General features: G+C 51.2%; 1 protein-coding gene across 2 annotated transcripts in view; it reads right to left on the minus strand.

The window, feature by feature from the left end:
- Positions 1-23709, minus strand: part of LOC101688227 (WT1 interacting protein) — a 26091-nt gene extending 2382 nt beyond the window's left edge. Inside the window, exons 1-7 of one of the 2 annotated variants that reach the window (XR_006605555.1) lie at positions 22909-23709; positions 17460-17561; positions 3994-4061; positions 3778-3840; positions 3484-3630; positions 2654-2705; positions 1931-1999 (exon numbers count right to left, since the gene is read on the minus strand). Coding sequence is in view for 1 of the 2 variants with exons in the window: in XM_045075975.1 (XP_044931910.1) it covers positions 1931-1999; positions 2654-2705; positions 3484-3614; positions 3778-3840; positions 3994-4061; positions 17460-17561; positions 22909-23581 (1158 nt within the window). In the remaining variant the exon portion in view is untranslated. The remainder of the gene's footprint in view (positions 1-1930; positions 2000-2653; positions 2706-3483; positions 3631-3777; positions 3841-3993; positions 4062-17459; positions 17562-22908) is intronic. The other variant, XM_045075975.1, reaches the window with a different exon arrangement.
- Between the last annotated feature and the right edge of the window lie 3764 nt (positions 23710-27473).

The following is a 27473-nucleotide window of genomic DNA, read 5'->3' on the forward strand; positions in this document are numbered from 1 at the left end:
TCACCTGCCACTCGCCTTGTTCGTTGGCTCTCAGCATAGACCCTCCCTGTGCTTAGTGGTCCCAGCGGGATCCCATGGTCCTCAGGAAGCAGACCGGATCCCCTGGTACTGTCAGAGGGGACACCGAGGCCCTTCTGTAGACCATGCCTCCTCCTGCTCCTCCTTCCCTGGTCCCCCAGCAGGATTCTAGTTCCCACTGGGTCACCTGCCCCAACCAAAGCCACCTGGGTCCAAGCAGACCCTTGACAGCTACGGAAGATTTCTCATAGACACACCCTCCTGCGTTACACTGGAGCCCTAAACCCAACATGCTTTTCTCGGTTCTTCTCCTACCTCCGTTCACTCATTCTTGGCTTCTCCGTATGACTGCTTTGCCTCCATGCACCCCCTAAATGTTGGTGTTCCTTAGGCTATCCTGAACCCCCACTCCTGTCCCCACAGCTCTCCCTAGAAAACTTCGTTCACTCCCCTGGCTTCAGCTTCAAGTTCATGATGGGACTCAGGCGTCCAGCCATGACAGTAACAAGGACTGACTCTCCCATGCTACCTTTAACAATGAAAAACCAGGTCAAAGGTAAGGAACACTGATTGTCAGACCTAGGATGACAGACAACGGAGGCCAGTGATCTCTGAGAGAAGGCAGATTCGTGAGGTGAACCCTACAACTGCCCCAAGTTACTACCTGAAGAAACTGTCCATGCTGCCCAAAGAGGGCCCACGGGTCTCCTTGCCCTGGGAATCTGGGGAGGCCAAGGCAATGAGAAACCACAGGGCAGAGGACCAGAGAGGAGAGAGAGCCATGTGTGCCCACGACTCCCGCATTCCTGCGCCTGCAGCCAGAGTCTTCGAACTCCAGCACGTCTAGCGGCCCCAAAGCACATCTCCACTCAGGTGTCCCCCATGTACTAAGAGAGCAACTCTCCCTTCTACCTCCCAACCTCGGTCTCTCCTGGGGTCCTAATGGACACCTCCTAACCCCTAGACTGGCACATCCAGTCATGGCCCAAGTCCAGTCCTTTCTAAAGCACAACTCAGGGCTCTACCCTGAACCCAGGACCACAGCCTCGACACCACCAGTCTCCGTCCTCCCCCACAGAACCCCAGCCCCACGCCCTCTTCCTCTACTCATTCTCTGCCTGGCACAGAGAACCCTTTTCGAAGTGCTCATACCACTGTGTCATCCTTCTCGAGCATTCTCCACCTCGGGATAAGTCCACACGCCTCGGCTGTCACAGCCCTATGGCCCCCGCTCCTGCCAACTTCTCGTGACTCAATACACAGGCGACTGTGTTAGTCACCTTCACCCATAAGCACGTTCTGCTTCCACTGCCTGGAAGCCTCGCAGCCTCCTTGGATAACTCATTCATTCTGCAAACCTTAGCGCGGGCCTCAGTTTCTCCAGAATGCCTTCCCTGATTCTCCAAGGACTCCTATGCCCTCCGACAAGTCCCCCCGGTGGCAATACTGACCCTATCTGGATACTGCCCCAGCCCTCACCGCTGCCCTAAGAGTGGAGACACCTGATTTTTACTCTCTGCACACCCCCTGTATCCCCCACACCATACATCTTCAGTAAATATGTGACTGGAGAGCACCTGGGTGGCTCAGTGGGTTAATCCTCTGCCTTCAGCTCAGGTCATGATCCCAGGGTCCTGGGATCGAGCCCCCGCATCGGGCTCTCTGGTCAGCGGGGAGCCTGCTTCCTCCTCTCTCTGCCTACTTGTGTCAAATAAATAAATAAAATCTTAAAAAAAAAATGTGACTGGATGGGAAACAGAGGCTGAGAACATACTGGGGAGAAGGGAGAGGGTGCCCTGGGGAGGGCGGGGCAAAGGGGGTGGAGCCCACAGAACCCGAGAGAAGAGGAGCTGCAGGTGAAGAGGGGAGCCACCAGCATTCGGGGTGGGGGGGTTTGGGGGACTGTGCTCACCTCACAGTGGTAACACTCCACGTGGTAGTCTCTGTCCATGGACACCACCCGGATGGTGGTCTCACAGCCCTGGAGGATGAGACAGGGTTTGCACGCGATCAGCGCCCCAGGGTTTGAGGGGCGCACGCCTACACAACATGGGCCAGCCCAGCAGACGTGTATCCACGCCCACGTGAGCCCTGACTGTTGTTTCCGTGGGCAGGACAGAGGCAGCGGGGACACACATCCGGACATCCTGGTGCAGCTGTGCCCACAGCACACACACATGTCCGCGAGGGCAGTCACAGGCGTCAGGGCGCACATACGCGTCCTTCTCTGTTCTTTGCCATCAGGAAGGACCGTGGCCCAGCCTACTGCTCCCAACACAATGGCCTGGGACAGAACCAGCAGGCGTGGGAGCCACGAGGCCAAGAGAGCACTGCCCCACTCCAGGCTGCATCTTTCTCCGCCTGTTCTGCCCACCACCCCCGCCTGCACAGCTAACAGACCCCGGGAGCCAGGCTTCCATCATGGGCCATGGAGCCCAGGGCCACCATTCCTCTCTGACTCGTGTAGGGACGCCTGGGCACTTGTAGGCACAGCACTGCACACCCCTCGGCCCTGAGGGATGTGGGGCAGGGGCATCTGCTCATCCCTCCCAAGATTGGGGGCCAACCCCAGCGGAACCAGGCCAAGGCCAGGCTGGGCCAGGCACCTGGTCATCACCCGATGAGTGGCTCCTACCTGTGCAGGAAGGATAGGACGGGCACAGGAGGCACATTTTGGCGCAAAAACCCTGGAGGGATAAAGGAAACCAGAAGGGACCAGCTGAGTGGCCAAAGGCCAAGGGCACCAAGGCAGACCCACCCACAGCATAAGGACCCCTTTCCTTGTGTGGACACACTGGGCTGGGTGCAGCCTCTTGGGTGCCTTCTTGGCCTTTTATCTGGCTCCCTAATTCACGTCTGCCCCATCACCTCCTCCAGGATGGCTTCAGGTTCTCCCTACCCTCTCCCTCATGCTCCCTGGGAGTTCCCTGTCCCCTAATGTCCAGGTTTGGGCTTCCCCTTGCTAGGACCCCTGTGAAGCCTGGCTCCATACTGAGTCCCACGGATCTGCACAGGGCACCCACCCAGTGCAAGGCAATAGCTGGGGACCAGAGCTCAGAGGGCGGGGCCTGGAGCCCCAGCAGGGGACAACGGATTGGCTGCTCATGTGGATACCCCGACAGGCAGGGAAAGGACAGCCACAGAGACTCCTGCCCCTGGGAGTGGAGGGACAGATGTGGGCGGGGCAACCAAGGAGGCCCACCCCCACTAGGAGGAGAGGGAACATGTAGGCAAGGGCAGGGAGAGGAAAGAGATGGAGAAAGAGAAGGCTGGTAGCGGGATCATCCCAGAGAGGGCTCGAGGCAGAGATCCAAGCCTTGCCCCAGCCACTGGGTGCACAAGGGGAAGCTGCACGTGGCAAGGCCAAGAATGGAGGGACCATGCACAGGCCAGTTGGAAAACTGCTTCTGGGGTGGTAGGAGACACAGCGGGAGTCCCACCTGCCCCCCAGCGCTGGCTACTCACGTGTGATAGTCCCTGACACAGTAGATGTTGTTCTCCACGTCCACGGTGAAGGGCACCCCGTCCAGGCACTCGTTGCACACCGAGCACCGGAAACAGCCTGGGTGGTAGGACTTCCCAAGGGCCTGCAGGATCTGGGGGTGGGAGGCACTGAAGGGTCAGTGCAGACGGAAGGCTCAGCACAGCCCCCGGAAGAGGCTCTGGCTCTGAGCCCTTGGCAGGTCTGCAACAGGGCATGGGTGGGTCCTAAGACCACCCATGGCAGAGGGGCTCCAGGAGGCTGGGGGAGGTTCTCACCATCTCCATGATGAGGTGTCCGCACACGCTACACTTTTCAGCTGTTTGCTGGAACCCGGAGTACTGAGAGGGGACAGAGGATCCAGAATGTCCTGTGACGAAGGGGCCCTCGCTGCCCAGCCAGCACCTGCCTCCTGGCCCCAGGTCTCCACACGGAGCAGGAGGGTCACCTCCCCTGCTCTCACCCACGGTGGCCAGGACCCAGCTCCGACTCACCAGGAAGTCCTCCTGACAGTAGACGTTCTCACCCACGTTGTAGAACGCCTTCCCTCGGAGTCGTCTGCCTACAAGGACAAGGATCGAGAAGGGGGTCCGTGGGCCGCCGGGACCCGGGGAGGCAGCCCCTGTTTCCATGTCTCAGGACTCTTCTCCCACACATGAGAAGCAGATTATGGGCAACTTTTAACATTTCCCTTTAATATTAGGTTACTACTGCGCTAATAATAAATATTTTTTAAAAAATTAAACGGAACACATTGACAAGATTATTATAAGAGGGTGTCTAAGCAAATATATGAAGGGAGTGTTTTTCAAATGTAAACTGTTCTGGTTAATTTTATAAAAATACATTTGTTTCAGGGATGCCTGGGTAGTGCAGTTGTGGACTCCTGGGTTCGGCTCAGGTCGTGAGATCGAACCCCGTGTCAGGCTCCATGTTCAGCGGAGTCTGCTTGAGAGTCTCTCTGCCCTTCCCCCCAGGTCTCTGTCTTTGTCTCCGTCTCTCTCTCCTTCTCTAAAACAAATGAATAAATAAATAAATAAATCTTGTAAAAATGTTTAAAAAACAAAACAAAACAGATTCTCAGTGGGACTGAGAGCAGATGTTCCAGAATGCACTGCCATCATCTGTGAACGTCAGGACAACTCTCACCAGGTAAGAAGGACCTAGTGAAAGAGGGGTCCTTGTCAAAGCAGGGGCCCCAGCAGACCTGGCAATGCCATTAGAAGCATCCCATCAGAGTCAGGAGGAAGACCACAGTGCCTGACCAGGAACAGGAGTGAGCCTCTTCCCCTGATAAAGGGCATCTGAGAAACCGTCAGCGGACACCAGACATCAGGGTTAAACATGACATGCTCTTCCCCTGAGGATTCAGCACTGGACTGGAGGCCCAAGCAGTACAATAAGGCAAGGGGAAAAATTTTTTTTTAAATTAGGGGCGCCTTGGTGGCTCAGTGGGTTATAGCCTCTGCCTTCAGCTCAGGTCATGATCTCAGGGTCCTGGGATCAAGCCCCGCATCGGGCTCTCTGCCCAGCAGGGAGCCTGCTTCTCCCTCTCTCTGCCTGCCTCTCTGCCTACTTGTAATCTCTGTTTGTCAAATAAATAAATAAATAATAATAATAATAATAATAAAATAAAAATAAAAATTTAAAAAATAAGAAATTGGAAAGGAAAAAGTAAAACTATCTTTAATCAGGATGATATTATTATGTTACACGGATAATTATAAGGAATCGACACAAAAAAACCCTACTAGAGGACATGTGGGTGGCCCAGTTGGTTAAGAGTCTGTCTCCCGGGCGCCTGGGTGGCTCAGTGGTTGGGCCGCTGCCTTCAGCTCAGGTCATGATCTCAGGGTCCTGGGATCGAGTCCCGCATTGGGCTCTCTGCTCAGCAGGGAGCCTGCTTCCCCCCCTCTCTCTCTGCCTGCCTCTCTGACTACTTGTGATTTCTCTCTGTCAAATAAATAAATAAAATATTTAAAAAAAAAAAAAAAAAAGTCTGTCTCCCTTGAGCTCAGGTCATGATCCCGGCATTCTGGGATCGAGTCCCCACACTGGGCTCCTTGTTCAGTGTAGACCCTGCTTCTCCCACTGCTTGTGCTCGCTCTCCCTCTCTCTCTCTGACAAACAAATAAAATCTTAAAAAACAAAAAACCCTACTAGAACAAATAAATGAGTTTATCAGGGTTCTAAAATAGGTGGTCAGAAGGTGAAAACCAACTATCTTTGTATATTCGGCTAACAAATGACTGGAAAATGAACTCATAATTTTTAAAACTGCATTCATAATAGCACCCCCCAAACCCTGCAAAATACTGAGGGGGCACATTTAGTAAAAGATGGCTGTAACCCTCACCATGCCACACCAGACTTGGCTGAGAGAAATCTCGGAAGTTCTCTGTAAAGAGCGTGCTGTACCACTGCAGGAGGGCCACTCCCCACTGGGGCCCTCGCATTTCTGCCCACCTTACAGGGGACTGGCAGCATTCATTCTGAATTACCTCCCCAGGGGCATTTGTGAAACACACTGCTTAGAAGCCAGACAGCTTCTTGCCCTCTGCAGTAGAAAGCAGGTGTGTCTGCTGTCCAGTGCAAAACCCATAATGTGTTCCTCAGAAGCAAGGGTCTGAGAGCTTTGCTGAAAGCCTATTATAAAACATCGGATTCCCTCAGTTCAGGGTTCCCTAGCCTTGACATAGACCCACTCCCTGTGCAGCACCGATGTGGCCCTCGAGGACATACGCAGCAGGATTTAAACATGAAGCCCATCCTGTCTGCGGGGCTGCGAGCCTCTGCCCTGGGAGGCTCTGTCTTCAGTCAGCATCAGCCCAACAGCAGCCAATGAACGTGTCAGCTTGCAAGTGGGGAGAAAAATCTCAGTCCCTGACAATCTTCATGGCTTCGGATGTTCTGCTATCATTCTCCCCCAACTGACCTAGACATGCAATGCCCCTCAATCAAGATCCCAGCACTGCTACTAGTTTTGTGGAAACTGACATGCTGATTCTATTCCGTATGTTTTTCTTCTTTCAAACCCTTGTGCTGAGGGCTGACTTCCAGTTCTAAAATTTATATAAAGACACAAAGAACCTAGGATAATAGCCCAATAATCGTTCAAAAGATCAACAGGGCTGGAAGACTGACACTACCTATCTTAAGACTTCAAGTCATCAGGACAGCATAACACGGGGGTTAGGAAAGACAGAAAAATCCGCGAAACAGAACAGAGTGCAAAAATAGTCCCATAAATATTTCAGTAAACACACACGTGGGAAAGCGAAGTCTTTTCAGAACACAGTGCTGTGACAACTGGAGGGAAAAAATGAAATATGGAACAAAAATGAAACTCAATTCTTAACCTCACACTATACACAAAAGTATAGTATGAGGGGGGCACCTGGGTGGCTTAGTCAGGTAAGCACCTGACTTCGGCTCAGGTCATGATCTTGGGGTCTTTTTTTTTTTAATTAAAGATTTTATTTATTTATTTGACAGGGAAATCACAAGTAGGCAGAGAGGCAGGCAGAGAGAGAGGGAAGCGGGCTCTCAAGCAGGCTCCCCGCCGAGCAGAGAGCCCGATGAGGGACTCGATCCCAGGACCCTGAGGTCATGACCTGAGCCGAAGACAATGGCTTAACCCACTGATCCACCCAGGCGCCCCATGATCTTGGGGTCTTGAGAACGAGCCCCACGCCAGGCTCCCTGCTCAGCGGAGTCTGCTTCTCCCTCTCCCTCTGCCATATCCTCCTCCCCAGCTCTCTCTCTCTCACACACACTCTTGCTCTCAAATGAATAAATAAAATCTTAAAAAAAAAAAAAAGGTATAGGGGCGCCTGGGTGGTTCAGTTGGTTAAGCATCTGCCTTCAGCTCAGGTCAGGATTCCAGGGTCCTAGGTTCAAGCCCCATATCAGGCTCCTTGCTCAGTGCGGAGCCTGCTTCTCCCTCTGCCTGCCATTCCCCTTATTTGTGCACGCTCTCTCACAAATGAATAAATAAAATCTTTTTAAAATAAATAAAAAAGAAGAAAATAGGGGCACGCCTGGGTGGCTCAGTCGGTTGCGTCCAACTTGTAATCTCAGCTCAGGTCTTTCTTTCAGGGTCGTGAGTTCAACCCCCACACTGGGCTCCATGTTGGGTCTGGAGCCTACTTAAAAAAAAAATACTATGAGAAAATATTCACAAAACATACATATGAAAAGAACTTGTACTCAGGATATACATATTCTTACAACTAAGTAATAAAAGACTTGGGGGCGCCTGGGTGGCTCAGTGGGTTAAGCCGCTGCCTTCGGCTCAGGTCATGATCTCGGGGTCCTGGGATCGAGTTCCGCATCGGGCTCTCTGCTCAGCAGGGAGCCTGCTTCCCTCTCTCTCTCTGCCTGCCTCTCCATCTACTTGTGATTTCTCTCTGTCAAATAAAAAAAAAAAAAAGAAAAAAAAAAGACTTAAAGTAATTTTCAATTCAAAAGCTGAGCCAAAGACCTGAACAGACTTCATAAAGGAAGATATAAATGGCCAGAAGCAGACAAAGAGCTCCTCAACCTTATTAGTCATAGGGAAACGCAAATTAAAACCATAAGATATCACTTCACATCCATCAGAATGGCTAAAATTAAAAAGACAAAAATACCAATTGTTGGCAAACATGTAGAATAACCAAGTCTCTAACATTTCTAGTGGGAGTATGAAAATGGCACAACCCCCTGGAAAACGCTGGCAGTCTCTTACGAAGTTAAACATACACTTAGCCTCTGACCCAGAAATTCCACTCCTTGGAATTTACCCGAGAGAGAAATGAAAACATTTGTCCACAAATGACCTGTACGGGAATGTTCACAGCACAATCTATCAGTGTGTGAATATACCACAAGTTACACATACAAGAAAATCCTACTCAGCAGTAGAAAGGAGTGAGCTACTAATATGTGGGTTAGGGGCGCCTGGCTGGCGACTCTTGATCTTGGGGTTGTAAGTTTGAGCCCCACGTTGGGTATAGAGATTACTTAAAAATAAAAGAGAATCTAGAGGGGCGCCTGGGTGGCTCTGCCTTCAGCTCAGATCCTGATTCCAGGGTCCTTCTCCCTCTCCCTCTGCCTGCTGCTCCCCTTAATTGTGCTGTCTGTCCAATAAATAAATAAAATCTTTAAAATAAACAAATAAATAAAATCTTTGAAAAATGACACAGAGGTGGGGGGCGCCTGCATGGCTCAATCAGTTAAGCGTCTGCCTTTAGCTCAGGTCATGATCCCAGGCTCCTGAGATCAAGCCCCACATAGGGCTCCCTGCTCAATGGAGAGTCTGCTTCTCCCTCTCCCTCTGCCTGCTGCTCTGCCTACTTGTGCTCTATCTCTCTGTCAAATAAATAAAATCTTTAGAAAAAAAAAAGATACAGGGATTTTAAATAATTAAATGTTTAGCAAAAAAAAAAAAAAGTCAACCATAAAATAGTATATAATATATGACTTCATTTATATGAAGTTCTAGAAGAGAAAAAACTAATCCATGGTGGTAGAAATCTGAACACTGATCGGGCAGCTGTAATGGGAAACACTGGGCATCAGCTAAAAAGGGGCAAGATTAGAGTTTCCAGGGTGTTCAAATTTCTCTGGATCCTTGTTAGGGGTGTGAGATACATAAAAGTACATATGAATCCAAAGTCTTTGAACTACACACTTTAGATCTGTAAATGGAACCCAGTTACACACACACACAAAGATAAACTGGGAACCTCTCATGCCAGAGAAAAGAAGTGCTCCAAGACCGATGGAGGCTTGCCAAAAGGGCACACGGACCAACTCAAAGGAACCACTTCTGGCCAAATCTGAGCATCAAAGCGAGTAAGGGCTGTATTGCAAAACATGGTGTGTGTGAATAAAAGTCCATGAGTAAAAAATTGCTCGTAAAAGAAAAACAATGTTCCGTCGCTTCAAGTTTAATACTTCCCTTACTAAAGTTTTTTTTTTTTTAAAGATTTTATTTATTTGTCAGAGAGAGTGAGCACAGGCAGACAGAATGGCAGGCAGAGGCAGAGGGAGAAGCAGACTCCTGCTGAGCAGGGAGCCCGATGCGGGACTCGATCCCAGGACACCGGGATCATGACCCGAGCCAAAGGCAGCCGCTTAACCAACTGAGCCACCCCAGGCGTCCCCCCTTACTAAAGTTTTAAAATACTCCTTGGAGGGGTAACTGGGTGGCTCAGTGGGTTAATCGGCTGCCTTCGGCTCAGGTCATGATCTCAGGGTCCTGGGATAGAGCCCCACATCGGGCTCTCTGGTCAGCAGGGAGCCTGCTTCCCCACCTACTTGTGATCTCTCTCTCTGTCCAATAAATTAAAAAAATCTTAAAAAATAAATAAATAAAATAAAATGCTCCTTGGGGAAATCCCCCTCCACACAGACCTCACCCGATTCCCACGGACACACTTCCACAATCAAAAATGATGCAAACATGGGAAGAGACAAGGTATCATGACCAAGAGTGTGGAGAAACAATAAATAATTGAAGTAGGACTTCAAAGACATCAGATATTGGGATTATTAAATACAGAATATGTGTATTTAACATGCTTGCAAAATAAAAACAGATGTCCAAAATCTGAGACTACAAAGACTTCTTGGACAGAATTTAAAAGCGATAACTAAAAACAAACAAAGATAAATTGGACTTCCCTAAGAATCGCTCTTCAGCAGAAGATGTCATTAAGAAGGTAATAAAGCAAGAATAGGTTAGGAAGGGGCGCCTGGGTGGCTCAGTGGGTTAAGCCTCTGCCTTCGGCTCAGGTCATGATCTCAGGGTCCTGGAATTGAGCCCAGCATCAGGCTCTCTGCTCAGCGGGGAGCCTGCTTCCCCCTCTCTCTGCCTGCCTTTCTGCCTACTTGTGATCTCTGTCAAATAAACAAATAAAATCTTTTAAAAAAGAAAAAAAGGATAGGTTAGGAAAAGAATTTACAACACATATCCAACACAGAATTCAGTATCCAAGACATGTACAGAACTCCTACAAATCAATAAAAGTCAAACAACCCAATTTGGACATGGGCAGAAGACTTCAACAGTCATTTTACAAACAAAGGCATTCAAATAGCCAACAGACATGAAAAGGTCTATGAGTCTTCACTACTCATCAGAGAAATTCACATTAAAATCTCATTAAAATACCACACCAGGGGTGCATGGGTGGCTCAGAGGGTTGGGCCTCTGCCTTTGGCTCAGGTCATGATCTCAGGGTCTTGGGATCGAGCCCCGCATCGGGCTCTCTGCTCAGCATGGAGCCTGCTTCCCCTCCCCGCCCCTGCCTGCCTCTCTGCCTGTTTGTGATCTCTCTCTGTCAAATAAAAAAATTAAATAAAATAAATAAAATACCACGCCACCCTCACTAGAATGGCTGAAGACTGGTGACGCTACATGCTGGCAGGAATAAGGAAAAACTAGAATTCTAATACATTGCCAATCGGATAAAAAATTGCTTCGTCTACTATGGTAAACTGCTTAGCAGCATATATTAATGTAACTCCAGGACCCAGAAACTCCATTGCTAGAAAAATAAGTATAGGACCGGTTGGCTGGCTCAGTCAGTAGAGCATGTGGCTCTTGATCTCAGGGTTGTGAGTTCAAGCCCCATGTTGGGTGTAGAGATAGCTTAAAAATAAAATCTTTGAAAGAAAGAGAAAGAAAGAAAGGAAGGAAGGACGGAAGAAAGAAAGGGAAAGAAAAATATAAAGATCCATCAATGGACATAGACACAATACAACAGTTTTATTTATAATCACCAAATTATGGGAACAGCTTAAAAGTCACATGCTGATGCCTGGAAGGGGCATAAGGTAATCTTCTGGAGTGATGGAAATGTTCTACACTTGACCTGAATGGTGATTACACGGGCACACAGACAGGTACAGATGTATCAAGCTGTAATGCACTCAAGATTAATATGTTTTACACTCTTCGTGTATTTTCAATCTTGATAAAAAGCAAGACACTATCAAAGTTGAGGCAGATTTGAAAAAAGGACCAAAGAAGATTTCTAGAAATAATAATAAAAAAAAAAATCCAATCAATGAAATGAAAAACTCAAACAAAGAGTTCAACAGGAGAATTAACACAGCTGAAGAGAAAAAAAAATCTGGATTCTAGCTTCCAAAAGACGGATCTAAGGAAATTAAACAGAATGGGAGACAGAGAAATGGAGGATATGAGAGGAAGAAATTAAGAGAAGACACAATAGAGGGCACCTGGGTGGCTCAGTCGGTTAAGCATCTGCCTTCAGCTCCCTGCATTGGGTTCCCTGCTTTCCCTCTGCGCACCCCCCACCCCCACTCCTCAAGCTGGCTCTCTCTCAAATAAATACACAAAATCTTTAAAAATGGGACACTTGGGTGGCTCAGTTGGTTAAGCATCTGCCTTCAGCTCAGGTCATGATTCCAGGATCCTGGGATCAAGTCCCACATCAGGCTCTTTGCTCAGCAGAGTGTCTGATTCTCCCTCTGCCTGCCGCCCACTCTCTCTCTCTCTCTCTGACAAATAAATAAATAAATAAATAAAATCTTAAAAAAACAAAAAGACACCATAGAATGAGAAAGTCTAATAGTCCTCATTTGAATTCTAGAAGTAAATACTAGAGAGAATGGGAGAGAAGCAATTTTTGAAAATGAAATAACTGAGATTTTCCCCAAATTGATAAAAGACCTGAATCTTCAGGAACACCTGGGTGGCTCAGACAGTTAAGCATCTGCCTTTGGTTCAGGTCATGATCTCAGGGTCCTGGGATCGAGCCCCAAGTCAGGCTCCCTGCTCAGTGGGGAGTCTGCTTCTCCCTCTTCCTCTGCCTCTATCCATCTCCCCCACTCATGCCCCCCCAAATACATACATACGTACATACCTGAATCTTCAGATCTGGAAGTCAAAATGAATCCCAAACAGGACAAATAAAAGAAAACCCACACTTACACACATCAGAGTTAAACTATAAAGGAACACTTTAAATTATCAGTACTTTTTTTCTAATTGATATGTGAAAGTATTTTAAATATCCTAGAAAAATAATCCTTGGAAGGTATGCATGTTTTACCACGTGCTTCATGGTATCTTCTTGGTGTTTTGTTTTGTTTTGTTTAAGATTTTATTTATTTATTTGACGGACAGAGATCACAAGTAGGCAGAGAGAGAGAGGAGGAAGCAGGCTCCCTGCTGAGCAGAGAGCCCGATGCGGGGCTCCATCCCAGGACCCTGTGATCGTGACCTGAGCTGAAGGCAGAGGCTTTACCCCACTGAGCCACCCAGGCACCCCGCTTCATGGTATCTTTCAATGAACAGGGTTTTTTCATTCTGTGTAGTCAAATCTGTCAATCCCTCCCTTTACATTTGGCTCTTTTCTATGAAAAAAAAAAAAAGAAAGAAAAACAAAAACTTCCTTACCAGAAGACTAGTAAAGATAAGCTATATTTTCTTAAAACTTTCAAGTTTTTCTTTATACATTTAAGTTTCTGATCCAGCTGGATTTGATTTGATTTTTTTCAGATGGATCACCAACTTTCCCAAAACCATCGACAATGCCATCTATATCACCTATCAAGTATTCACACAGATATGGGTCTGTTTCTGGACTCTCCATTCGGTTCCACTGGTCTGTCTATCCCTGCACCAGTACCATATGAAATTAATCAATATCGGTGCCTGGATAGCTCAGTTCGTTAAGCAACTGCCTTCAATTCAAGTCATGATCCTGGAGTCCAAGGATCGAGTCGATAGGCTCCCTAATTGGTGGGAAGCCTGCTTCTCCCTCTGACTCTCCCCCTTCTTATGCTCTCCCTCTCTTGATTACTCTCTCTCTCTCTCTCAAATAAATAAATAAAATCTTAAAAAAGAAAGAAATGAATCAATGACAATACATACTGAGACCTGACAGTGGAAGTTTCCCTGACTTGCTTTTTTTCAAAATCATCTTGACTATTAGCCTTTTTGCACTTCCATTTGAATTTTAGAATTAGCTTGTCAAATTCATGGGAACCTGGTTAACTGTAACTGCAATGCATTACAGATCAATTTGGAAAAAACCAACATCTCTACGCTATTGAATATACCCATCCATGAATATGGTATATTTTATTTTTCTTGTCTTACTGCAATGACCAGGACCTCTAGTACAATGCTTAATTGAAGACATGACTGCAGGTAGCTTTGTCTGTTCCTCATTTAAAGGTCCATTTTTCTCTAATTTCACCACTGAGTATGATGTTTGCATAGATTTTTTTAAAAAGATTTTATTTATTTATTTGACAGAGAAAGATCACAAGTAGGCAGAGAGACAGGCAGAGAAAGAGAGGGAAGCAGGCTCCCTGCTGAGCAGAGAGTCCAATGCAGGGCTCGATCCCAGGATCCTGAGATCATGACCTGAGCCAAAGGCAGAGGCTTAACCCACTGAGCCACCCAGGCACCCCTGCATAGATTTTTAGTAAATAACTTTTGTTAGGTTTAGAAAGTTCCCTTTTATTCCTAGTTTGCTAAGGATTTGCATCATGGATCAATGTTGGATTTTACCAATTACTTTTTCTATACCTAGTGAGATGAATGTCCAGCTTTTCTCCTTTAATTAATTAACAAGGTGAATTACATTAATGAATTTTTTTTAAGATTTTATTTATTTATTTGACAGAGAGAGATGACAAGCAGGCAGAGAGAAAGGAGGAAGCAGGCTCCCTGCTGAGCGGAGAGCCCGATGCGGGGCTCGATCCCAGGACCCTGAGATCATGACCTGAGCTGAAGGCAGCGGCTTAACCCACTGAGCCACCCAGGCACCCCAACATTAATGAATTTTTTTAAAGTAGGCTCTACACCCAGTGTGGGGCTTAAACTCATGACCTTGAGATCAAGAATCACACCCTCCAGGTGCCTGGGTGGCTCAGTCAATTAGGCATCCACCTTCAGCTCAGGTAATGATTCCAGGGTCCTAGGATTAAGCCCTGAATCAGGCTCCCTGCTCAGTAGGGAGTCTGCTTCTCCCTCTTCCTCCCCCTGCTCATGCTCTCTCTTACTTGCTCTTTCTCAAATAAGTAAAATCTTAAAAAAAAAAAAAAAAAGAGTTGCATGCTCTATTGACTGAACCAACCAGATGACCCTACATTAATGAATTTTTTAATGTGACTCCACTCTAGTATTCTTCAAATAAACTCACCTTGAACATAATGTATTATCTTGATTATACACTGGTAAATTCAGTTCTAGAGGAAATAAGAGGGGAATAAAATAAATAGTACCAAAAAAAAAAAGAAATTCCCAGAACGGAGGGGGAAAACATCCAGTCCAAGAGGGCTCTGTGTGTGCCCAGCACAACCACAATGGTTAAAACCCTATAACAAACATAAATAAAATGTCCCAAGTCGGCTGCTGCTGTCTTGTACAAGTTCACAAGCACCGCTGCATTGCATCTACGTAAATGGCGCCCCCTGGAACCGTGCCGTACATGGCCGTTTCCAGACACCACTATAGCTGGGTTTTGTGCAACACGACATTCTTCCTCCCCAGAGCTCCTCAACGGAAAACGTGGATCTCTCACACACACACACACACACACACACACACACAGCAGACGTGAATCCGGATGGCATCAAAATGTAGCAACAACAGCGGCTGCTGGAAAATAAAACCATGACTTCAAAATGCTGAGTGAGGGGTGCCTGGCTGGCTCCGTCCTCGAGGAGTAGAAATCTTGATCTCAGGGTTGTAGGCTCAAGCCCCATGTTGGATATAGAAATTACTTAAAAATAAAATCTTAAAAAAAAAAACGCTGAGTGATATTTGCTTCAAATTTGGAAATCTGTTCCCAATCTAGAAAGTATGAGGGTAGAATAAAGGCGTTTTAGACACAGCAGAATTCAGAACAGGCCTCCCAGGTGCCTTTTCTTAGGTAACCATAGAAAATCTTGGTAGGCAATGTTTCACAGCTTTGATTCCTTGCTTCTCCTCCAAGTTTTTCAGTCTCCAACCTTACCTCAGACAATCTGGTTCACTTAAGGGAAACCCAAATTCACTCCCATTATCCACGGATGGGCTTGATTAGCATAAAGACACTACTCTTCTCTTACTAAGGTCTTATTCAGAGACTCAGGCCTGTCGGTCAATCAGTTATAGCCTTCCCCACCACCCAAGAACTCGGTTCAGGAATGGATGTGTGAGATGCTCTGGCCAATGACATACAAGGAGATATTTGCTATGCGCTTGCTTGCTTTTTTTTTTTTTTTTTTTTTTTAGATTTTATTTATTTGTCAGCAAGAGAGAGCACACAAGCAAAGCAAGGGGAAAGGCAGGCAGAGGGAGAAGCAGGCTCCCTGCTGAGCAAGGAGCCTAATGTGAGACTCCATCCCAGGACCCCAGGATCATGAGCTGAGCTGAAGGCAGATGCTTAATGAACTGAACCACTCAGGCATCCCTGCTATGTGCTTTCTGGAAAAGAAGTTTCTAAAACCATGACCAGAAGAGATGCCCCCTCCTCCTCCAGATTAGTGGGGTGCCAATGGAGGTCTCAAGCTGCCTAAGACATTTCACCACCATAACAGAAGTTGCCCCAAGGGAAAAAGCCAAACCCACAGGAAACCCAGCGAAGCTACTCACAGGGCTTGAGCCACCAGATCAATCCCAACCTGAAGCTAGCCCTATTGAGCCAAAAAATATTCTTTGAGTTTAAGCCTCCTCCTCAGCAGCTTCTTTGTCATCCCCAGCTAAAAAAAAATACTTCCAGAAAATAGTGGATTCAATGCAGAGTATACTTGGGAAGACACGGAATGGGGAATCTACAGGGGTCCAGAGGGCAACCAACTCAGACTGACAAGCCTCCCCATGGAAATTCAGTAGGATGCCTTATATAATGGAGCCTCCAGGGGAGAGGGGCAGAAAGTGAAGATATGATGAAACAAACCAATACAAGGGGGGGAAAAGGTTAAAAAGGAAAAAAATTCCAGGAAAAGTAAAAGACTACAGGGGGAAAAAGGGATGTAATCACTGTATAATTCTAGGCTCTGCAGTGAATTTTTAAACAGTCAAAGTAACATAAACCTGGTTTACTGACTTAACTGCAGTATCTGATGGGAGTACACTGAGAAAACGGAAGGAAGAAAAACGGACAATGTTTCTCACCTGTCATAGCAAAAGTAAGGCTAAAAGGAACACACCCCTGCTTGCGTTAAATAAATAAATAAAATCTTTAAAATTAAAAAAAAAAAAAAAAAGACAGTGTATGCTTGTTACAGATACAAAGGTGTCTACTAGATTCTAAAAATTGCTAAAACAAACACCATGGGGAATGGGACCAGGAGTGGAAAGGTGACTGGTTTTTTGCTCTTGCAAAAATAGCTTCTCAGGACTAGCTACTTAACACTGTGCATGTATTACACCTCTATAAAATAAAATATTAAAATGCTTTGTGTAAATAAATGAGAGACATTTGCTTGGGGGTTAAGCCTGAAGGAACGGTAGGAGAATTCAGAGGGCGGCTTTATTAGGTTGGTTGGATGACAGCCATTTTTTTTTTCCTTTTTGAACTTTGTCTTGGTTAAATTTTAACATTTATAGTTTACACTGTGTGTCAAATTGGGAGAAGAAATATATGGCAGGAAAAGAAATTTCAGCCCCACACCCAGGCAGCCAGGAGACATCAATAGCCTGGCATGGGAGGGAGGCCCCAAGGCCAAGGTTGGGGGCGGGGGCGGGGCGGGGGGGGGGGCTGCAGCTTTCCCTGTGGTCAGCAAAAGGCTCTCCTCCCTGGTTCCACACCTCACCCCCCACCACTCCCTCCCGGCAGATCTCCCAGAGGCCTAGGCCTCCCCAAAAGGCCAGGCCCGGAGGTAAAGGGGTTACAACTCAGCCTCCTCCACACCTCACTGGGGCCAGGGCCGGACGGTCCACGTGCAGGGGACTCAGGCGCCAGGGGGCCCGTGGCACAGGAGGGCTGAGGAAGAGGTCACCTACCACAGGAGTCACAGGTGAAGCAGTCCGTGTGATACAAGCTGCCCATTGCCTGGCAAGCCTGCCTTGCTCCGTAGATGCCCAGCCCACACTTGATGCAAATGCCTGTGGAAAGAGAGGCAGGAGAGAGCCGAGGTTAGCACCGGGACCGTCCTGATGCTGCCCGACCTCGGGTGAATGAACTTCCCAAGGCCTCCCTCGCTCAGTTATTAATGGCTGATGTGGGAACCATACGGAGCATCCTGGGGTTTGTGCCTGGGGTTGTCTGAGGATTCCAAGAGGCAAGCAGAGAAACTGGCCCCGAGTCAGGGCTCCCCAACACCGTCCTTGCCAGTAAGATGTTAATGACACGTCGGATGCTGGGGCAGCCCAGTCGCTTCAGTGTCTGACTCCTGGTTTGGGTTCAGGTCGAGATCTCAGGGTGGTGAGATCGAGCGCCACCTTGGGCTCCAGGCTCGGTGCAGAGTCAGCTGGAGATTCTCCCTCTGCCTCTGCCCCTCCCCCCAACTCGCAAGCGCGCCTGCGCTCCTGCTCTCTCAAGAAACAATCTTTAAAAAATATTAATGACAAAAAATATGTATATATTAATGACATGTTTTTTTATAAACAGACTTTATTTATTTATTTGGGAGAGTGAAAGGGAGCACTAGCAGCGGGGAGGGGAGCAGCAGAGGGAGAGGGAGAAGCAGGCTCCCCGCTGAGCAGGGAGCCAGACGCGTGGTGGGCTCAATCCCAGGACCCTGAGATCATGGGGGATCTGAAGGCGGATGCTTCACCGACTGAGCCACCTATGCGCCCCTGTTAATGACGTGTTTATACCAGAAAGTCATTCTAAGTCCCCTCACCAGTGACCTGTTCGTGGACTGAGAAAATCCTTTCTGCCATCTCTGGACCAGAAAGAATAAAGCCCACGTGGGCACAACAAGGGCAGGCTCGCTGAGCCTCCCCAGCCACCCTTTCCTCCTCTGGCGCAGAAGGGGCATCTGTTCCCTTGTTCAGCCAGCACGTGGTCACTGCTAGGCTGCCACATGTCCCACCGCGGAGGTCCTAGAGATTCTGCCACGCACAAGGAAGTCCCCAGCCTCGAGGAGCCTCTGGGCCCACAGAGGGGGGTCAGCCGACAGCAGGCACATAAGTGCTATGGAGGAAAATACGGCTGGCTAAGTACCTCTCAGTGTGCATGTCTTAAATAGGATGATGACGGAGAAGACCCCAGTGCCAGGGTGACATCTGAGCTAAGTCTAGAAGAAAGTGGGGAGGAAGGTGCCATGCAGGCATCTGGGATCACTGGGTGGAATCCAGGACGACCCCCAGCAAGACAGCACCCAGCAGGCGGGGAAGGGGAAGTAAGGAAAATGGTGACCAGCAATGCCAGGGACCCAGAACACAGGGTGGGGGGGGCAGCCCAGAAGCCCCCTTCAGTTACCCAGGGTCCCCATACCCTTCAGGGCAGGAAGATGGGCTCCACTAGACCTCTGGACCCTCTGTCTGCTGGCTGCTCCAGGACATGCTGCCCTCCCCCTCTCCCTCCTGCCTTCTCCCAGATCTCTCTCATCAGCATTTAACCCTGGCGGAGCCTCACCCCCATCAGCACAACCACACCTCAAGAAAGTTCAGTCCACACTCAGCCGGTTCCTGAAACTGCAGACCGCCAGGCTTCCCGTCCTGATCCTGCTATCGAGGTGGGCCAGCTCCTCCTTTTCTGTTTCCAGGATCTGACCCACACCCACATCTCCCGCCCCACTGCACCCGTGCTGGGCCTCCCATGCCTCAGCCTCCCCAGGGGAGGGAAGTCCAGCTGTGATGCCCTCAAAACCAGGCAGGCACTCCAAGGCAGCGGATGGGGACCCAGGTGAGTGGAGAAAAGGCTGTGGATGGCTACTGGGTGGGAACGCAGGCCCAGAGCTGCTAAAGGGGCCAAATTTTCAAAAGAAGCTAGAAATCTACATTTGTATGTGACATATTTCCACACTGAAGTGAATTACTAACTTACATGTTTTGAAAATGCAGATGTCAAACACACTAGGCCCACAGGTTTCCACACACAGCCATTCCTGGGCTCCCTGGGGTCCTACCCATCGCAACGCCTCACCCCTCCCAAGGGCTCCAGGTGCTCTGCCCCAGCCCAGACCTCTCTCTTGAGCTATGGATCCACCTCCCAGCTGGCCCCAGACCTCCACGGAGCCGGTGGATTTCCCGTAAAACCGGTCTCGCCTCTGAGTCCCCACTGGGGAAACAGCACTGGCGCGTGGCTGGATTTCGGGGTGGCATCCAGGTGTCCCCTCCCTTTGTCATCCCTGACGCTGAATCTCAGCTCCTCTGCTGCCTAATTTCCACTTCATTCCCTCCTCTCACTGCCACTAGCCTGATTCAACGCCAATTCTCATCCAAAGGCCATTTCAAAAGCGTCCTCAAGACCTGGCCCTCCCGCAAACCGCTGCTAGACTCCTCTTTCTAAAGTGAAAATGACCCACCACTTCCCCTTACTCTTGTCCATCAAGCTCGAACACCTGATCTTGTTCTTCTCCTAAGTGACCAGAATCCACAGTGAAGAGTGAAAGTCAGTTGCCTGTGAGAAGCAAGACAGGAAGCGGGGCAAGAGGGGAGGCTAATGACTTTGAACGATTGTTTTTACTTCTGTTTGCTTTGTTTTCTAAATATGTGCTTGCATCACTTTACTAAAAAGACACTGAAGAAAGAGAACCAGGAGCACGGAGTCCACACAAAATTCAGGGGGTACAGCATTTCGGAGAGTGGACTCCGCCTCCGGGATGGAACAGGGAGAGGCCAAGGCCTGGCAAACAGCGACTGGGCTGGGGCATCACAGGGTCCTCCTGTGCGAGTCGGCTCAGTCCCGTGATGGGGAAGGGGGGGAAAGACAGCGGAGGGGCGACAGCAGGCAGGTGAGCAAAGGCGATGCTGAGCAGATGCCGGGATGGGAAGAGGTGGGAGTGCCAGAGAGTCTGCGACCAAACTGGGGTGGGTGGGCTTCTTCCTTGCCTCTCTCCTTTTCTTTCATTTTCCTTTCTTCTCTTTTTCACGGAAGACCCTTTTATATACTTATTAACCAAAGCAAAAGGGCCAGTGGAAAGAGGAAAGCCAAAGATGGAGGAGGTGGGGGCTGGAGGTGAAATGACCATGGTCCTCAGACCTGGACGTGGACTTGACACCCTGAGGAGAACAGGCAGCCTCCAACTGCTGACCTCAATCTTTGCAGCCAAGTCTAAAGCAAGCCCAGGAACTGGAGGGACAGGAGGGTTGTTGAGGGAATCAGAGGGAACAGACCAAGGCTTAGGAAGATGCGTGGTGCCCAGAAGATCACAGGGGTTCAAGACCATCACCCCACCCCTTATAGCAGCAAAAAAGGGTGCTGTGGCGTGGACTCGGAGTCAGGGTTCTGCAGGGCAGAGGCGGTCCAGAGGAACCCGAGGTACTAGTGAGACCAGGTGGTAGTGAGCACTGAAGACCACCAGAAAGATGCAAAACAGGGTGTGGCCCTGGGAGGAGGGGGCTCGAGAGAAGGGAAGAGAAGTCACCGAAGTTAGAAGTTCTGGAGGGGAAAAAAAAAAAAAGAAAAAAAAAAGGTTCCGGAAGCCTGAGGCTGTTGGCTGGCTAAGGGCAGAGGAACTTGGTGAGGAGAGATGGGAGCAGTTCCAAAGATGTCAGTGAACGGAGAGAGGGACCAGGAGGTCAGCAAGTGTCAGGGCCAAGGAGGAGGGCAGACGGCACAGAAAGGAACAAGCACACTGAGGTTGTGGAACATTGGACATCCCTTGGAGTTCATGCTACCTGCTGACTTCCTTTTGCAGGACTTCGCCTTATTCAAGCTCAACTGTATGAAACTGCTACTTTTTATAGCTCCAAGAACTCAAATGTGTTAGCGCTAACTTATCAGCAATATGTATGCAGCAGTATGCAGTAGCTGCCCATATTCTTATAAATTAGGAAAATGTTACCTGGATCTGGCTTCTCTTGGGGGAAAAAAAAGATCTACCATCCCTCACCTCCCACTCCTCAGTGGCTCCGTGGCCCCTTTAGAAATGACCCACCCGCTTCAGCCCTTCCTTCCCTCTCCCACTACAAGCTTGGGGCTGGCCACCTCAGCTTCACACAAAGACCCCGCCAGCCCTGTACCGCCCTGGGCCCTGTAGTGCAGCGGGACAGGAGACAAAGCAGTCCTGCTGGCAGAGAGCACTGGAGTCGTCCCCTTCAGAACACCACCGAACCTTTGGGTCCTGCCATCTGCCTGGCAGGAGAGGTAACAGCTACCTAACCCATCTCTGCGCTCCCAAGGCCACCAGACGGCAGCCGCAAGACCTACCTACCAAACCACACATTTCTCACCCCAACGCTCCCAGATGAGCCTGCAACCCTCCCGCGGGAGCCTCCTCACAAAGGCAAACCGACCCTGTGGCGCAGACACTCCCCTGAACACCTGAGCCCTCCCTGGCTGCAGCTCCCAGCGCAGAATGGAACAATGCCCATTCTCACTCGCCTCCCTTGGCCCGCATTCTTCTGTCTGCCTGGAATGCCCCCCATCTAGCTTGTCAAATACAGCTTCCTCCTCCCTCAAGATCCAGTTCCGGGCGGTCCTGAGCTGCTGGCTGGAATGAATGCACGAAAGATACAAACCCACGGACAGCCTCGGTCCCCCTCCGGCTGATAACCACTCCCACCCCCGCCAAAGCCAGGTGCCTCAGTCTTCCCGCTTACTTATCAGTAAGGGGGGTTGGGATCTCGAACCTAAAGAAGAGACCTACGAGCTATCCAAAAAACTAGGTAGGCAGGGAGCGGCCAGGGTCAGACTGGGAAATTCAGGCTGTCAGACACTGGTGGCTTTGCAAAACGCAGCGCAGCAGGATTCCCTTTGGAAACAGCCCATACACGCAGCAAAGCCCAGAGCGAGGACAGCCCAGTGTGAAAGGCTTGGTCCCCTTACACCTCGGGGTAAGGGTTTCCCCTCCCTCACACACTCTGCCCCAAGTCACTGCCATCACCAAAGCTTCGGGTCAGGTGGTACCTGGCTCAGCCCACCTCTCTGCTCCTGTCCACTCCCCACACTGCTGGGAGCTACGGGAACACCAGTACCGCGGGCTCCTACACCGCCAGGGCTGCCAGGCCGGTCGGTCACAAAGCACCGCGAGCAGAGGCAAGCGCTGAGGATGAAGAAATGATCCGAAAACGGCTTATCCCACCTACTGACCTGACTTACTCTCCAAGTGAAGAACAGTGAGGCCATCAACTCACTTTGCCAGAACCCCTTCCCCGGCCGGAGATCCACGGGCGAAGTCGCTGCTCTAAGTAAACCTAGGACCCCGCGGGTCGCACTCACACCCCCTGTTGCCCAGCACCACCACCCCCCCTCGGGAGCCACGCTTCTCCCGGCGCAGCGCCGCGCGGCGCACCCCGACGACCGCGGGGGGCTCAGGACCGCGCCGCCGAGCTCGCTCACCGAAGTAGTCTCGCGCCGTGCGCGCCTCCAGCGCCCGCTCCAGCTCGCGGGTCAGCGCCTCCAGCCGCCGCTCCGCCGCGCTCGGGCCGCCCTCACGGGCCGCGGGCAGAGGCAGCGAAGGCAGAGGGAAGGGGGCCGGCCCCGCGGGCTCCGGGGAGCGAGCCGGCGCGGGGCCGGCGGCGGGCAGCAGCAGGTCGGCATAGGCGCCGGCCGAGCCGCGGGAGCCGAGACTGGACACGCTGGAGCGGGCGCTGCCCACCGACGGCGGCCCGGGGCCGGGGCGCGGGTCCGAGCGGCCGGAGCGCGGGCTACCGTGGCGCTGGTCGTAGCCCAGGCTGATGCCGCTGGAGCGGGCGCTGCCGCTGCCGCCGCCGCCGCCGTCGGAGCCCGCCAGGCTGGCCCGCGGGCTGCCCGCCGGCTGCGCGCTGAGCTCGGGGGCCGCCGCGCGCCGCGGGCCTCGCTCCCCACGGCTCAGTCCGTCCGCCCCGGCCTCGGGGCCGCCGCCGCCGCCCTTCCCTCTGCGGCCCAGCGCCTGCGCCGCCTCGTCTCCCGGCCCGGGCCGCGGCCCCCGCCGACCCCGGCCTGGGGAGTCTCCGCCCGGCTCCAGCTCCCGTAGGGCCAGCCCGGCCAGGAGCAGGGCCGCCTCGTCCGCGGCCGCCCGGGAGCGCTGCATGGCCCGGCCCGCCGGCCCTGGCGCGTCACCTCCGCCTCCGCTTCCCGCCGCCGCTCCGGCCGCGCCGCCGCATCGTCCGCCCCAAGCCCGGAGCCCGCCCCGGGACCCCTGGGCGCGGGGCGGGGCGGGGCCGGCGCCGGGCCGGGGTCGCTCGGCCGGCCACGCGCGGTCCGGGGGCCGCGGCGCTCCGCTGAGTGGCGCGCGCGGCGGAGGAATGCGCGCTCCGAGGCGCCGGGCCGCGCCCCCTCCTCCCGGCGGGCGCGCTGGGGGCGGAGGGACTCCTTTGTGGGGGCAGGAATGCGAGGAAGGAGACGGCGCTGCGGCCTTTGGAATGCGGGGGGAGTGGCGGCGGCGGCGGCGGCGGAGCGGCGGGGGCCGCTCTTGCCCGGACCTTGGAGGGGCGCGGAGGCCGGGCCGGGACGCCGGGGCGTGCAGCCGGGAGCTGGCGGTGGGGGCCGGAGCGGCGGCTGTGGCGCCGCGGGCAGAGGCGGGCGCGGCTGGGCGCCGGGGCCGTCGGGCCTCTGGAAAGGCCCGGGATTCCCACGGGCTGAGCTGGAGGCGGCTCCCCCAGCCCCCGGCCGGAGTAAGAAATACGAGCAGTCGACAAACGGTTCCCACATCCTCCCATCTTACTAACTAGCGCCGCCAGCGTTTCCGGCGCGGGGCCGGCCTAGTTCAGCTCAGGCCAGAAGTGCTGCTCCCGCTTCAGGACCCAGGAGGACACTGCGCGTCTCCTGCAGATGCGCCCCCCAGGACCTCGAGTGACCCCCTCGACCACCACCACCTCCCCCCCGCCCCAGCCCGTCTGAGGGCCATGTGGGTGCGCATCGGTCTACGGGGATGGCGGTGGTGGTGCCCGGACTGCCTGGTGGGGAAGGCGCAGAGGGCTGGAAGCTGGGGTTGGTTGGCGACTGGTTCTCCCGCTTGGTCGCTGTGCGCAGGCCCTCAAGGCCAGGCCGGAAGCAGGCCTCAGGCTAAGCCAAACCAGCGGACCGGTGAGCCCCAGATGTGGTCACCCCGACAGGCAGTCAGGAAGAGCTGCGAGGATACCCCCTTTTTCCAGCACCTGCCTTCGGCGGCTTGGGTGAGGCACCAAGGAGGCTCCAGAAAGCACTTACCCTCCCCCAGGTATTGGGACACCACGGTGGGGCCTTGGGGACCACAATGGGAGAGAGGGGAGGCGGGAGGTAACTAGGGCTTTGTCCCCCCAAAACGCAAGCAATAAAGTCTGTGCGTATTTCACACAGCCTGTTGGGAAAAGCAAACCATTATCTCTCATGACCTGGCGGATTCAGGAAAACGACTTAAGTGGAAGTTTCCTCTTTTGCAGGCACCTCCTTTCTGCTCAAAGAATTTCAGGACACTTTGATGGTGTCTCAGGGCGCAGGGATCCTGAATGGGGGAGGACCTGTGGCCTCAACATTGCTGAGGAGCCCACAGTGGCGCATTCTCCTCAGTTAGTCCTGGAGTGGTGTCTCACCAGGAAACTCCTTCCCAGCGCCTCTCAGATCTTGCAGAATTCCAACCCACCACCCAGCCAAGCTCAGGGTGTGTGTGGGGGGGGGGGGGCAGGCACAGGTGGATGCAAGCATTTGCAGGGAGCAAATACCCAGAGGAGCCAGCCCCTGAGAAGTGATCTCCACTCTGAGAGAAGAAAAGCAAATGAAGATCAACAATGAAATATCACATTTCACTGACCTCATTATCTAATATTTTTAAATGGAAATATTTGCAAGACCCTGGTGAAACTGGCACATGTTTTGCTGGTTCCAGTGTAAGTGGGTACGTCCTGTCAGGAAAAGCAGTTTGGGGGTATTAACAGCGTCAGAAACAGACAAAAACACTCAGACTACATAGCAGTGCTTCTGTTCCAGAGAAGTAATCCAAACTGCAGATAATGATGCAAGTACGAACGTGTTTATCGTATTATTTCTGTAATCCCTAAAGTCCTAGGATGTCTAGCCTCCTGAAGAGGACCTCTCTGCCCTCCAAGGTAGTTCTTAAATAACTTTCATCTCCACCTGCCAAATTAGAACCTTGAACAAGATTTGAAGGGTCTGTTGGAGTCAGCGAAGTAACATTATATAGCGTCAGCTAAACACATTGCTTACCCTAGTGGTAATTAACTAGTTACTCACAAAGACCCACCAACAGAAACAACCCAAAAGATTTGCTTTCTCACTCCCCAACCTCTGCTGACACCTCCCTCCTCCACTGGTGGAGGGAAGTTCTCTGTGTTCTCCTCTCTCTCTGGCTTTTTTCTTCCTCCATCCATTGGGGTGCAGATAGGTGTTTAACAACCAGTGCTCGTGGGGGGAGAACTGTACCAAGCAGGAGTCCTGATTTATAGCATTTAGCAATCCCACCATGGTGGATTTCAAACCACTAACATGGATTACTGCAGAGCTGGGAAGAGACAGGTACGACCCCCTCTTGGAGGCCATTGTGAGCTGGCTTTAGCTACTGTGGGATATGCTGTTGAAGTTTCACAACAGAATTGTGGGGACTCTAGTGCTATCATCCTTTCAACCACAATCTTCCCATTGCCTGGGGAGAGGGACACACTCAGGAGGCTGGAACGGGACACGGTCAATCTAGTCTCACACCAAGTCCTAAATCATAGTCTTTTCCTTCTAATTCTCTAGAGGCCAATCCTACCCAGACTGTCTACATTAATGGTAATTCAAAGATTCCCCCTCCTCTCTCTCCTTGTGCTCTGGCTTTCATCAGACCCCCTTACCTGTCTGTAGTTTCTGTATTGTCTGGACCCCAATTACTGATAGGAGTCAGGGGTTTTCCTAGTCTTGGGACACGCTCATGCCATTCAAGTGTGGCTGTTTAACTTGCGTTCCTAGGAAAGAGGGATGGCAATTAGCCAAATGCCATGGCAGGGAGTTCCTGGGACCCACTCTTCTTTCTCTCCCTCAACCTACAGCAGTCTTTACCCCTATAAAATACTACTTCCTGGGGTTCCTGGGTGGCTCAGTGGATTGGGCCTCTGCCTTTGGCTTGGGTCATGGTCTCGGGGTCCTGGGATTGAGCCCCGCGTCAGGCTCCCTGCTCAGCGGGGAGCCTGCTTTCTCCTCTCTCTCTCTGCCTGCCTCTCTGTCTGGTTGTGATGTCTCTCTGTGTCAAATAAATAAATAAAATCTTAAAAAAAAAAAAAAAGTACTTCCTGGGGAGAGCATGGGAAGTCTTTCATCTCAAGCCCACTGGTATATCTCCCAGTCCAGCTCCTAAGGGCCAGTCTCCCCACACCCAGCACCAGACCCAACATGTGTTCTCTCTGATGCTCTTCTACTGGCAGGACATCTGGGAGCTGTGCCCAAAGGGATTTTTCCATCTTCTCCTTTGAGGTCCAACTCTTTCAACCAGATTGAGTCTACCAATCTCCTCTGGTCCTGGTATCCCCCTTTGGCCTCTTCAGGGGTACAGAAGGGTCAAAGCATCGACAGCTAAAGCCATGGACAGGCTTGGTTCCCCAATCTAAGAATTAGGGTTAAGATCAGATGATTACAGCTTGCTTCCTTCATAAGGATGGACACCTTGGAAGGACCTTCACTTTCTTCCCCTGAAACCTTATCCTGCATCCAGGAAAGGGAATTTATACACAACCTTTGTATGTGGCAAACACCCCAGCAGTTCCATGGGGTGGGATGTTTGGGAATGCTGATTTCTACAATTTTGTTACATTTTTGAGCAGGAGGTTGGTGTTCATGACTTTTAGTGCTGCCGGAAGCTGACACTGGGACCAATTGGGAAGCTGGGCAACACACAGGATACCCATCCCACCACCTCTTGCTGCCATAGGTAAGAAGTTTCTGTGAACACCAGCCCTAGTGTCTTACTGCTTTCAAAGGTTTCTTCCCAGGCTGACAAGGTTGGCACGGTT

This window comes from Mustela putorius, unplaced genomic scaffold (assembly GCF_011764305.1).
Source record: "Mustela putorius furo isolate JIRA1106 unplaced genomic scaffold, ASM1176430v1.1 tig00000174_pilon_pilon_pilon, whole genome shotgun sequence".
Lineage (NCBI taxonomy): Eukaryota > Metazoa > Chordata > Mammalia > Carnivora > Mustelidae > Mustela > Mustela putorius.